General features: G+C 44.3%; 2 protein-coding genes across 2 annotated transcripts in view; one reads left to right on the forward strand and one right to left on the reverse strand.

The window, feature by feature from the left end:
* Positions 1-2,564: 2,564 nt before the first annotated feature.
* SARC_03926 (hypothetical protein) lies at positions 2,565-6,146 on the forward strand (the record flags this gene model as incomplete). Its single annotated transcript, XM_014302271.1, has 8 exons — positions 2,565-2,695; positions 2,971-3,236; positions 3,632-3,683; positions 3,911-4,073; positions 4,411-4,505; positions 4,992-5,079; positions 5,278-5,424; positions 5,982-6,146. 8 exons carry the CDS (start codon positions 2,565-2,567, stop codon positions 6,144-6,146), a joined length of 1,107 nt encoding a protein of 368 aa, XP_014157746.1.
* A 1,126-nt stretch (positions 6,147-7,272) lies between these two features.
* Positions 7,273-14,207, reverse strand: part of SARC_03927 (hypothetical protein) — an 8,107-nt gene continuing 1,172 nt past the window's right edge. Inside the window, exons 3-11 of the mRNA XM_014302272.1 lie at positions 12,610-12,737; positions 12,010-12,141; positions 10,871-11,032; positions 10,515-10,622; positions 9,992-10,144; positions 9,408-9,569; positions 8,669-8,926; positions 8,083-8,246; positions 7,273-7,689 (exon numbers count right to left, since the gene is read on the reverse strand). Of these exons, the coding sequence (XP_014157747.1) occupies positions 7,410-7,689; positions 8,083-8,246; positions 8,669-8,926; positions 9,408-9,569; positions 9,992-10,144; positions 10,515-10,622; positions 10,871-11,032; positions 12,010-12,141; positions 12,610-12,737 (1,547 nt within the window). The 3' untranslated portion in view covers positions 7,273-7,409. The remainder of the gene's footprint in view (positions 7,690-8,082; positions 8,247-8,668; positions 8,927-9,407; positions 9,570-9,991; positions 10,145-10,514; positions 10,623-10,870; positions 11,033-12,009; positions 12,142-12,609; positions 12,738-14,207) is intronic.

Here is a 14,207-nt window from a genome sequence, read left to right on the forward strand (position 1 = left end):
AACANACANACACAACAAACACAACTTACACANACACACACACACACACAACACAACACACACACACACACACACACACACACACACACACACACATATATATATATATATATATATATATATATATAATGGGCCCAATATATATTCTCACTCAGTTCATCTCCACATATTTTCATACACATAGTCTGGACCCAGAGACGCGACTGAAATGCGGTTCTGTGTGCACGGCATGGCAACGGCTGAGCCGCCAGTCGGATGGGGGCTACTGGCGTAGTGTGGTGCTTTCAACTATGAAAGGTAGTCTGATCGAGAAGGAAGCGATACCTTCATGGCGCGCCCTGTATATCCGTTCAGGTATCCCAAGACTGATAAATGTGGGCGGTTGAGGTTGTAGGCACAAATACACACGGCATGGCTGAGAAATGTGGGTGGAGGGTGTAAGTGTATATCATATTAGTGAGCACTTCTCTAGTATGGTCTTACTCGGCCCTTAACACATACTGTGTGCCCGTATACCCGTACTTCTGCACAGAGTTACGAGAATTGTGTGTACATAGGAAACGTGCGTATACACAAATGTGTATATAATCACGCACACACTCAGAGGTACGGCACGGACGTACATACATATGTTCTCAAGACATATACACACCATAGACACTTACACGTACACACATATAAACAGTGAGATGCGTGGACATGTCCTTTGCTCACAACACAAAATGAAAACCTATTTACGGTGTTGCTGTACAACGCTACCACTTCAGATGGTACCGGAATACACACACACACATACTCAGAAAACAATATACACACGCTATCTATGATACCAGCTCTGTGTATACATATCTTGCATTTCCTCTCCCCCGCCCATAATAGAGTACTGCCGACGGTTGATGAGCCATGTGCGCTACTGCTGTATCCCCTGTATCGAGACAGCGGCAATTGCTTGCGAAAGTTTTCTGAATCATGACAACCTGACGAAATGCCATTTTGAACCGCTTCTAATCCAGCCAACTCACTGTCCTATCGGCGAGGTATTCGCATCAACCTGATGTAGAATTGCACTTATAGGCCAACTAGTTTCTGTTGGTAGCCAACCATGTCCACGAACTATTGTCGGATAGCGTTCCATATTGGTGGTGACAGAACCCAACAGTTTCGTGACATACCGACTCACTCCTATGGCGTATACTGTGGTCAATGTTAAGTGGTAGTGTACTTCGATAGTTCGCGTCTGAGATATTTGTTTTATGCACCACATGCTGGAGGACAGTAGCCCTCAAATACATTACTGGCACTAGAAGCCAGGAGATCTTAGTGGGTTTATTGTCCAACAGTCGGTGTTCTGTCGCATTTGCCGAGTAGGTCACTAGGTCACCATAAGGCGCATCATGACCAGGGCATGTGGTCGGTGCTGCGTTTTTAGATTTTGTATTCTATACCTGAACACCCGAGAACATTTGTCTGCACCATAGTAGCAAGGTATTTTTGCGCTTCGTGTGTCGATATTGGAGGATCTAGCGCTCGCATACGCTCTTAACACATCACGACGAGTGCAGAACGCACCTTCTGATTGGGGTTGCTGTAGGTAGTCATGAACAGTTGTTTGTATATAAGCTGGACAAGGTGAAGTAGTTCCTAGTACCTGTTATCTTATTCGAGGACACTTGCACTGAAACAACGGCTGAGGAACATCCATCGACGGCCACCTAACCACTGAATCACACATATTTATTCCACCCCTATGTCCCGCAGCCATGTGTCTCCATGTAACCACTGTATTACACATATATCCCCTCCCTTCCCTTTGCAATATCCCGCAGTCATGTGTCTTCGTATAACCACTGTATTACACATATATCCCCTCCCTTCCCATTGCAATGTCCCGCAGTCATGTGTCTCCATATAATCACTGTATTACACATATACCCCCTCCATTCCCATTGCAATATCTCGTAGTTATAATGTGTCTCCATATAACCACTGTATTACACATATATTCCCTCTCTTCCCATTGCAATATCTCGTAGTTATAATGTGTCTCCATATAACCACTGTATTACACATATATTCCTTCTCTTCCCATTGCAATATCTCGTAGTTATAATGTGTCTCCATATAACCACTGTATTACACATATATCCCCTCCCTTCCCAGTGCAATATCTCGTAGTTATAATGTGTCTCCATGTAACCACTGTATTACACATATATCCCCTCCATTCCCATTGCAATGTCCCGCAGTCATGTGTCTCCATATAACCATTGTATTACACATATATCCCCTCCATTCCCATTGCAATATCTCGTAGTTATAATGTGCCTCCATATAACCCCTGTATTTCACATATATCCCCTCCCTTCCCATTGCAATGTCCCGTAGTTATAATGTGTCTCCATATAACCACTGTATTACACATATATCCCCTCCATTCCCATTGCAATATCTCGTAGTTATAATGTGTCTCCATATATCCACTGTATTACACATATGTCCCCTCCCTTCCCATTGCAATGTCCCGCAGTTATAATGTGTCTCCATCTTCCCCCACTCGTATCAGAATGTTTCGCGTGAGATCACCACCGGTCACAGACAGACGATCAGACACTTCCAGCGCAGTCAAGAGCACGAGAATGAAATCGCAAGGGGTGCAAAAGCGAAGAGTGTACTTGGAAGCATACCGCGCCAACAGGTACAGTCCAGGCTACAACCACATGTGTGAGTATTGATTTGCGCCACATCTACGTAGTGCTGGCTGGCTCTGTTCACATTGAATTGGGGACTGCGCTACTTGCTCGAAGTGGATCAGATGCGAATTTTCATCCGGAAATTGGCGTACATTTGTGATATATGTATGCTGCTGGGGGGTTTATCGTCGTCTATATTCATTTTCTGAAGCGGCTGTGGCTGCGTTCATCGTTCTCACGCTAAACATCCTGTGGATCAGAATGATTCTCCCGACCTAAGGACTCGACAACACGTAGTCCATGCCGTTAACATCACCCCCACTTCTAAACCCTCGCAGGCGTGCCTACTACCGGCACAATCCCCGTACGTCTTCGATCGCGAGGTCGCCATGCTTTGCGCAGATCTGATTTTCGCCAAGGCTTCCGCACGGTGCGACGCGTTCGCTGTTGGGCTCTCCGGCAGCTACGGCTACTACCTGTACACCCACCGACACCACTTCAATCGTGCGCTGGCGTTTCTCCAATGGTCCCTCGCGGACGACCCCGGTAGGTGCACTGACGTGTTGTGTAGGTGCAGTGTTGCGGTGCTGTATAGGTGCGTTCCGATCAAGTCAATGACGGCGTTGGACGCGTAGAGTTATCCAGGAACGTAAGGGTGTTTGTGCAGGCATGCTGCAGAGTTTCGGGTGTCATGAGCGGCATGCGCGTTAGCGTTTACCACGACGTCAGTCTGTGGCAGAAATCAGTAGGAGATTCGGATATCCGGAATCTACAGAATTACCGCACCACGCGACCGATTGATTTGTATGGACAGGGCATGGTTCAAGTATATATAGCAGATGGCCACATAGAACGGGCACTCATATTCTGTTCTGTGCACCGTGTCGCGTGAAGATCTCTGACTCGCACTGATGTCTGCCATGCTCCTATGTTTTCATCAGACGATCTGTCGAGCCTTTTTGTACTTGCGCATCTGGTCCACTTCCAACTCAGGTGTGTGTGTAAATATACGTGTTCATGGCTGTTTTGGTATAAAATATCTCACTCGCTATAGTAATATTTCCTCTGAGGTCGAAGAAAATGCAAAGTGTATGCCACAACTTGCAAAGTATCTGTCGGTGTACTTCTGTTTTGGCATGGGCGTGCACTGTTGCCAGCCGCATAGTATTCAAACGAGGCGACCATTGAATTCCAAATGCCACTTTATCACGTACCACCAGGGATTTGGATCAAGCCGAGCAATATTACACTGAAGTGATGGAGAGCTCCGAGACACCCTTTGCAGAGTGCTACATTAGACTAGCTATGGTGCATTGGCAGAAATCTCAGTTTGAGAAGGCTCAGCAGACCTACGAATCGGCTCTCCTTGTAGTAGCTGACAAGGTGGGGCATTCGAGAACGCTTTCTTAAGGGATATTTGAATATCACATGTTCCGTGATCACACCGCATATGTATTGGTGAAAATATCTGTACCTTCGATAAGAATGCTAGACGGTTTATTTGAGTCACCACCGTTATATGGCCGAAATGAGTGCTGCGCTGTAACTTGTAGGTGGTTTGCAGCCTGGTAGTCGCATTGTCGTGAAGTGTAAGTGTCCTTGTATAACATGAGATATTGGGCAGATTTATATATATCAAAGTTACACACAATATTGTTATATTGCCGCCTCAAATCATCTGTATGGCAAACCTCTCTTCATTCCAAATGCAATGCTGCAGGACCGAAGTCGGGTCCTCAATCACTATGCGAATTTTCAAATAGTACTCCGAGACTACGATGAAGCCATCACCATAGCCAGCAAAGTAGGTCCGATGTTTGTATGCCTAATTATGATTTGTTTCTCATTTCTGTAAGATATTCTGATTGTTTCCGTGCCGACTTCCCGTATGGGATAGGCAAATTGGAAATCGAGACAAACATGCATATTTCTTTTACTAAAGGAGGTGTTAGCATTGGTTGTTAGGTGGTGATGTATCGTCTTAACATGTACTTTGATACAACGTAGATCGAGGAAAACAATTGGACTGCACATTGCACATGTAGTCTCCTCGAGGTGTTTTAAATGGCCTTGTTGTCTGCTGTTAAAGGTGTTGCACGTATGTTAAGGAAACAAAAATCCTGGATAGTTAGGTATACGCTTATTATCAGTACCCTCAGGAACGACTAAGAACGAGGTTCAACTGGTTTTATAAACTATCAGGCGCATATTGCCCTGCGATATATTGATCTGAGTAAGTTGCTAAGCAGTTGCGGCCCCCTTTAAGTTGTAAGCTCCTTGCACTACGTATACGCCGCACAGCTCAAATCCGCGAACTCACCAACAGGTGGTACATGCTGAGCCAGAGAACATCCACGCCGTTGGCACCCTGGCATTGCTGCTATTGCTGGTATGCAGAGCTACTAGTTTTTTTCTCATCGTAATCGACTGGTATCGACTCGTGACAAGTAGTAAGTTGCATGATGGACCCGTTTGCATGAAGTAAAGTATAAACTGTTCTGTCGAGTTCTTAGCTGATAGTTTAAGACAGTGTACTTATCGAAGACAATGTACTTATCGTCCCCCCCCCCCCTCCCCCGGACTTCAGTACAAGAATAAACCACCGGAAGCAAGGACACTCTTCAGATCAGTGTTGCCTCTGGTCACACGCACCGGACCGCACATCTATGGCGTCTTGCTTGTCTATAGCTACGCGATGTTCTGTGCACTTACAGGCTGCCAGGAGGAGGCGAAGGTATGTTGTCCAAAGGCGTTGTGTAGACATACTTGGCTTCTAAACGGCGCGTTCATTATATATTGTTGTACTGGTCAGTCGATGAGTATTGTGGGTGCGAGGGTACTTGCTCGTGGAACACCATCCGGTCGGTGGTCAAGAGTTATCGGGTGACGAGGCGCTTGATGTTGATATTATGGTAAATGCAATATCAGTATAGCCTCCAAACTGGTTTTAGGATGTAGGCGAACGTGTTTACACCACCATACCCAACATCACACGTATTGAATTCAGTGTACACCTGTGTGTACCTGGTGGAATACATATACGTAGGTGCATCGCTTGTATGTCAAGACTCAATAAGGAAACTCAATGTGATTGGGATTAATAAGTGTGCGGTCTGCATGCTCTCCTTCAGGTTATACAGCAGAGCCTGCATTGATTTCGACGGGTCTTTTTTTCCACCCAAGTTATAGCCAGTACCTAGACTTACATAGGGTGGATACATATCTGCAGTATGTACTATGTGCCGAGTTAGACAGGATGGAGTAATTGTATCTCCACGTTTCGATACGCAGATGTACTGGCGGAGGGCTGAGGAGTTGGACGTTTTCCCGGATACGTTTGAGTTCATCGAGACATACTATCTGCAAGGTATGGCACAAGCCCTCCCTCAAATGCCCTACACCGCTGCAAACATGCGTGCGTTCAGTGCCTTTCAGGAGGACATGGGGTCTGTATAGGAGCTGACGATGGCCGCTAATGATATGCTGGTAAGGAATGTTTGTAATATGAGACCGACTGATGGATAGACTATTGAGTAGTCCAAGGTCCACGTTATGAAGTAATGTTATCATGAAGTATTCACCAAGTTTCACCTTGATACGAACCGACAATCGGAGCACGATTGATCATGGGAAAGAGCGCGAGGAACGAAGCGCATTGGAATGGACACGGCCTGGAGTGTGTTTTAGCACATCGCATGGTATGAAGTGAAGTAGGAACGCACAAGATAGCTGGTCCTCCTGTGTCAGCTCGTTGAACGAAAGGTATAACAGGAAAACACAAAGTATATTTAGTCCTTATTTGCCAGCGTGTTGGAAGAAAGTTGTTACAGGAATACACAAATCAGATGGTTCGTTGTTGCAAGAAAGGTACTATAGAAAAACACGAGATAACTGGACCTATTCTTCAACGTGTTGGAATAAAGGTATAACAGGAAAAAAAAAGATAACTGGTCCTATTTGTCAGCGTGTTATAGTAAAGGTATTAGAGAGCCCCAGATAGCTGGCCTTTGCCTGCCAGTGTGTTGGATGAAAGGTATAACAACGAAACACAAGATAGCTGGTCCTATCTAAATTGATATGACATGACCACCGACAATCTCGCAACCATAAGCAGACCTGCTAATGTCTAGTACCATCACAGCAGTCATCCCTTACACACACCTACTTCCTGACAATTCTGATGAATATACACCCTCATACAGACATGCACCTGTCATGCACATACCATAGCCATGCCCAGCAGTTATCAGCATGTTTTAGCTCGTACAACCAGCTTCTTTGTGACATGTCTCTGATGGATATGGACGAGATTGCAGCAAAATCCGATTGCACATGGCGCACTTCTAATAGACTGCCACGACTTGTTGAATACAGTAATATGATACTCAAAGTGATGCTTTATGGAAGCATAAGATATTAATGTTTTTTTAAAAATTTTGCTTCAGCAATAGACACTGAAATGATCTTTTGTGGACGCACAAGGCATTAAATTGACCTATTTCTATATTATATCGTTTCCATTATTGATTCAAAACTATCATAACGTGGACCACAGCATATTAAAAATAAGTCGAACTATGAATTGTGGTATAAGCCAAGTCAAATATTCTATTTATTTTAAATTTGAACTACGATTTCAACACGGGACAACCATCGCGTACCGTGCCAGTCCATAAAAATTGCTACCGAGTTACCGGGTTTAGCCAATTATATCTAATATTAAAGCCTGCTATGACTAACGAACGAGCTTCGAAACGCCTCCGACCCAGTTTGGGAATAATTATTACTGGCCGAGTTAATCGAGTCGCCCTTCAAACTGTCAGTACCAGAGTCCGGTTGGATTCGCGCCTTGAGCGCCCACCTGTAGATGTACATACCAACAACGCACCAGACGGCCAGGGAGATCAGACCAGCTGTCACACCCCACACAATGGTCGCCGTTGTGGACTGGGGAATTATCACGAGCAGCACAAAGAGGTACAGGTACAGCAAGGTCAATCTGTCAAGGTGGTATGCAAAGGCGAAGGATCAGACTCGAGCAATGTGAATTGCGATAGGCAATAGAATCAACATTCGACGATGTGCATACAGTAATTTTATGAAGTAGATATGACTGAGAGCGGAGTAGATATTCTCTCTCAAAGCGATCGTTTACGGCTAATACAGATTCCCAATTAACTTGGCGTAGTGGCAGCAGCGGTGGATGCTACATGACAGGGTGAAGCAGGCGAGACGTTGTACAAACTTAAACATAGCGCAACAATAAAGAGATGACACAAGCTACTATCAGCAACACCACGGCCTCGCATGTTCCGACTCGTCCTATTATATATATAACTCGGCAAGGCTTCAACGAATACAAATGTGAGCTAATGTAGACGAGGTCACATACGTTAATCCCACCACTCGATCCATGCACCGCACTTTCCAGCAGGTCCACTCCTTGTAGGGGTCAGCATCGAGATGTCGCCAATAGCAGTAACTCAATATCGCGTGGATCATCACACAGCCGCCGAGACAGATGGTCAGGATAGAGACTGCGTCAACCACGGTGATCTGTACATCATGATAGATAGTAATTGGGGGAAGGATTAACATTTCTTGAACCCCCAAGGGGACCAATATGAATACGATTACGATAAATAGAGAAGAATACTGGAACGCCCATGTACTGGATGATCGTCTTTCTTAATCTGGTCTCGATTGCATGGCCGTATGTCAGATGGGAAGATTATACCCATAGGCTTTGTAGACTTCGAATACAGCACTAAACTAGTCGGAATTAAGTGACAAGCTACATGAACTTAGAACTAGTAGCGAGGACACTCGACCGACGTTCGATAAGAAAAAAAACAGTTGCTATACGCGCTCAGGTCGTTTGCAAAGTCCGATGAAATCGTTTGAGGAGAATAAGACTTCAGACATAGATAGTTAGCAATAAATACTAACAAGCACATGTATGTCCAAATAATGCTCACCTGCTTCTCACTACCAGCGATAGCGATGAGGTTCAAAGACCTAGGTTCGAGGGAAACAAAGATGGCCAGAGCCCCGAATCCAACACGCACAGACACTTGCGTAACGGCGTCATCGTCTATAATGAGTGTCAATGCTGTCATGATACCAATCAGAGCCATGGGGAACAAGTTGTACCGCGACACAATGGCGCTCCACCGAGAGAAGTTTATGTTGGCTGTGACTGCCTGGACACCGTACTTGTGCGATCGGGCAAGAACCTGTGGCATTGCCATTGCAAAAGTGGTCGCGAATAAAAGTGACTCGTGAGACAGGTAGGTGGTGTGTGCTGACACAGCCGTTCGCTGCTATAAGACATGCACCGCTGTGAGTGGTTGTATATACATTCGACTACATGAGGTATGCAGTCAAATGATAAAACCGCTCGGGCCAAACGACGCGTACAGCACAGGATGCGGCATCAGAAACGTTAAGTACACACAGCAATGGAACGTTAAGTACACACAGCAATAGATGATAAAATGCGCGGGAGCTCCTATAGACCGTGAGGTGCAAGACAACAACGAACTCGCTCTACGCAGCGCTTCAACATGCTTCTATGTCGAAACAGAATGGTTGAGGCCAACAGGCTAAACTATCGATCATGGTAAGTATCATTATGAAGCGAGGTCATAATGATACGTACCATGTAATAATGAAATGTTTCATATACAGCGCACATCTCTAGAGCCCATCACATACGTCTTGGTACTGGCCCGACTTCATTAGATAGCTCAGAGCTGTACTGTTCTTCTCAGACGTAGTGCTGGCCATACCCCACCCCGACAAGTCCATTCGGTCGATAGAGTACTTCAGGCTACCCTCAGTTGTGGGAATATTGGATTGGTAATCGTTGAACTTCACCTAAAGCACAAAACAGGCCAAAAATAATTAGGTCCCGAATAGTTCAGCTGATTGCTAGCCTAGGTCCAGAATCCAGAGTGAGACGATGAGAAACCCACCAGATCCTCCCGGAGGCAGCATTCGGGTTGAAGATCGGCATGAATATCAGTGCAATGAAACGGCCATTATAGATACGATAGAAAACAAAACAAAACAAAAAAATGTTGAACATTGCACCCAGCCTCAGCCTGGGTTATGACCTTAAAGTCACACACAGCTTGTACATGTGCAGTGCATGCACGCATGCATCCTTCATTTACCAGCATTGTACCCATGGTATATGCATGGGAGAATCCTCTTAGCATTAGCATGCACAATGCACGCGCAAAGTGAAAAAAAAATTGATCAGCTACGGGAGATGGGCAAACGACAAGAGTACATACCACGGGAGGCGTAGGCCTGTGCTCTACCCACCAATCTGGGTCGGTGGAACGGAACGGGTTGACCAAATACAAAGCCAGTTCCACGTTGTGGCTATCGAATGGGAAATCAGCGACGTCCAACCCGCTGCCGATCCGGTAGGTGGCATCGATGCGCTGTGAGTGTATTGTTTAAGTCAATATGGACAGATAATGGACTACGAGAGCAAACATGTCAAGGAGCCATCGCAGCCGAGCTGGCATGAGACAGTAGAATATTGGCAGATATCTAAAGGACGCCGTGCGCAAAGTTGTACTTCGAAGTGAAGCGGGCCGGAAAAGGGCAAAGGCAGTAAGTATGATTGAGCGATCAAACCAAAATTGAAGGTAGCCTATACTACTGACCAATTAAGCTTGACACAGCATTGAATTCCGCAACTTTGGTTGAACAATAGTGGCATCCGTTAAGTTTAGACCAAGTTCTTGTACTCGCTGAAATAAGAGTGTAATTGCAGTACTGCGTACGCACATGCAAAACACATCTCACCTGAGACGCCTGAACCCAACACTCATCGAAACTAGGACAGTCGACGAAGGAGGCAAATTCCTCCAAACTACCGGCGCACTCTTCTCCAGGGTTGCAACAGCCCACATCCTGAGAAAAGGGAACATGACGAAATCGAACTGTATTTTTAGAGCTTGCAGCATGAGCTAGAATTGAGTTAGTTTTGTGCGCTATAGCACAGGTCACAGACATGAATGGAATTGGCGGGATGGTACATAGCGGTAGGTATCAGCAACCGTCCATCGCTTAAACTGATAGGAGCATTGCCCAAAACAGGCACACACGCCAACAATAGAGTAACCACAGAGCAATACTAAATGCAGTCGGGACCTACATACCTGTCCGTTGGCCTGGAGATCAGCATCCTGCGCATTGCACTGGGGTGGACTCACATAGATGCGCTGGTCTAAAATCAGCTTTTCTATGGATATAACGGGCAGGGGAAGTAGGTCTCTGTCGGTCATGGTGGCCGACATCCCAAACTCAGGTCGCCACACAGCCTGTCAGATAGATAAGAGTTGATTAACCCTCAGAAAGCGTTGACATTTGGATAGTCATCGATATGTATGTGAAACGTACGGGATCTACAACTAGATACCGCGAGACCAACGTAGGTAGCTAGCACAACCACGTGCAAATTCAAAACCGAATCGTTTGGGAATCAAGTGCACGCCTACTGCGCGCCACGGGCTAAACATTTAAACCATCATTGCATGTTCATTCTGTTATATGTGCATTGCAATCTCTGCGGCCGAAACAGACGCTGCATTCTCCTGGCGGGCGGGCAATGCAGACGTGCGTGTACACAAACGACAAGATATCTTGCTGGCGTGATTCCATGCAGACTTCTACCAACGGATAGCCAGTCATTATATTGTACGATACACACACACGACAATCAATCACTACACAACCCTCGTACGACTTACGCAGACAGCGACCAATCACTACACAGCACTTGTATGATATACATACAACGACAGTTCAATACACAGCAGTTGTACACCATACACTCACAATAATCACCGCTTCATTCGAAGCTAAGACACCCCACCAAAGGCATCACAAAGGATTGTATAGACATACACACAACGACCAATCAATACACATCACTTGTACACCATACACACACACAACAACCACCGCTTCATTCGAAGCTGAGAGCTGAGACACCCCACCAAAGGCATCACAAAGGATTGTATAGACATACACACAACGACCAATCAATACACATCACTTGTACACCATACACACACGACAACCACCGGAGAGCTGAGATACCCCACCAAAGGCATCACAAAGGATTGTATAGACATACACACAACGATCCATCAATACACAGCGCTTGTACACCATGCAGACACAACAACCACCGCCTCATTCGAAGCTGAGACACCCACCAAAGGCATCACAAAGGATTGTTCTCTATGTAATAGCGGATAGTATTGGTCATCTGACCCCTGGTCAATTTGCATACCTCGATATCTCGCACTAAACTATAAAATAAGCGTGGGTCCTTCCATTTTGCAGCGTAGACCATTGATACGGTAAACGTATCTTCCGAGATTTCAAACTTCAACACCTCCACCATAGCGCTGACTACGTGCACCTGATATGAGTCAATGAAAGTTGATTGGAATGATTGAGCAACGCTTAAAACGTTTTTACGTATTCCAGCCATCGCGGTTTTTCGCATGCTGCACACCATCCCAGAAGTGACCAGACGTACGCTTTGACACACTGCAGATTACACGCGAAGCTGTAACACGCGTAGTGTGTAGATTGTGCTGAATCATCTGTCACATTGGCACATCGTGATAAACCTCCTAGTCAAATGCATGAGATGTTAATGAACAAATTGGTCGCCAGGATCGACGCAAACAGACGAAACAGCAATCCAACCCATCCAACACTTTGAAACCACCTGCCATCTGATGCTGTACTCCCATTCTTCGCAAACCTAGACAACAGTCTACGTACACGTACAGCACCTCTATAGGCAATAGCTACATACTAAGCTATACACAGCACCATGAGCTACTTAGAAATTCATGAGAGTTGGCGCAAAGCAGCTTACCTCCAGTGGATTTGTACAGTCACGTGGGTCTGTGCAATTGGCTACTGAGAAATCTCTGTCGAATGGGGGGACCCAACGCGGAGCTGCATCGTAACAGTCCGTCATCTCATCGTTGTTCCAGTCAAATCCTGTTTATTAAGTCGATATGATCCACGGTAAGTTTGGTAACCTTATACATAAGACTAGACAACATAATAAGTAGGTCTTCATGTCTTAGAATTATACCCTATCGAGCACTATAGTGTTCAGATCCCAAGGGGTTATGCAGAGCAGGTAAGCGTGCACTGCGAGGGTATTCGGATATGTGTAATCTTAGACACAAGTGCAAGCTTGGTTGGGAGGATTCACTAAGGATGCTTTGAGAGTATGTTGCAGAGTGCGAGTGTTCGTGTACCAGTAGATAAATCATACACGAATAGATGCATGTGAGCGTATATATGAATACACAAAATCTATGATATGTAGACGGAGTGATACTTACGAAGATAGCCGAACCACGGGCAAGCACACATGTGCGAAGATACACGCACGTAAAGCTAAGCACACACAAAACTATCTCTACAGCGAAAGATATCAACATACGTAAGGAGCCAGACATTTAAATTTAAAAATAAAACAAGAAACGACAAAAATTGTGGTGAAAATAGGTGCAGAACTCTGTACCCAGGAACTCATATACGAAAACAAAGCAAGGGTAATACGCTGCATGCTTGCTGAAATATGACGTGAACGTGTACATGGAAATACAACAACAGATACTTAGCACTTCAAATACAAGAGAGATTACTGTAGTTGTATACTAGAAAAGTACAATATAAGAGTTTGATATAGCTAAAGATTATAATGGTATGTTTTCGAGGCCTTATGTTTTCGAGGCCTTATACGTATCTATATAAATGCGTACAAAAAGTGCACACATTATACACATAAATATACAAAATGTAAATCTTCAGCTAATTGTGAATAGATCTTGAAGGCTAAGAAATTTGATTACATATTTATAAGTGAACAAAGATAGACAAATACAAACAAATACACATGATGACGAATAAAACACACATACATACTCAAGTTTATGTATAAACACGCAAGATAAAAATACTTTGCGACCAATAAGATTCCACACTCAAACGCTCCTACACACGCACACAGTGAATCTATATGTACATTTCGAGAATGTAGATGAGCGTGTTTATGCTATTACCAGAAACTAGATACTTTGAGTTGATATTAGACAACGGTATATAATTCTGTATTCGGACATGGCGAGGTACGTGATATATGGAAACTATAGACAATAATTTTAGACTTTTAGGTGAAGAATACATATGAAAATCTGTATATACTCAGATGCATAAAAAAATGGAATGTGAGATACACGCAAAAGTATAAAATATCAAATATGTAAATAAATGAAACGCAATACGCACACCCATATATATACATATATGTATACACATACACAAATATATACATATACATATATGTATACACACATACACACACACACATATATATATATATATAGATATATATATATATGTATATATATATATATATATATAGTANATATATATATATATATATATATATATATA

This window comes from Sphaeroforma arctica, assembly GCF_001186125.1.
Source record: "Sphaeroforma arctica JP610 unplaced genomic scaffold supercont1.210, whole genome shotgun sequence".
Lineage (NCBI taxonomy): Eukaryota > Ichthyosporea > Ichthyophonida > Sphaeroforma > Sphaeroforma arctica.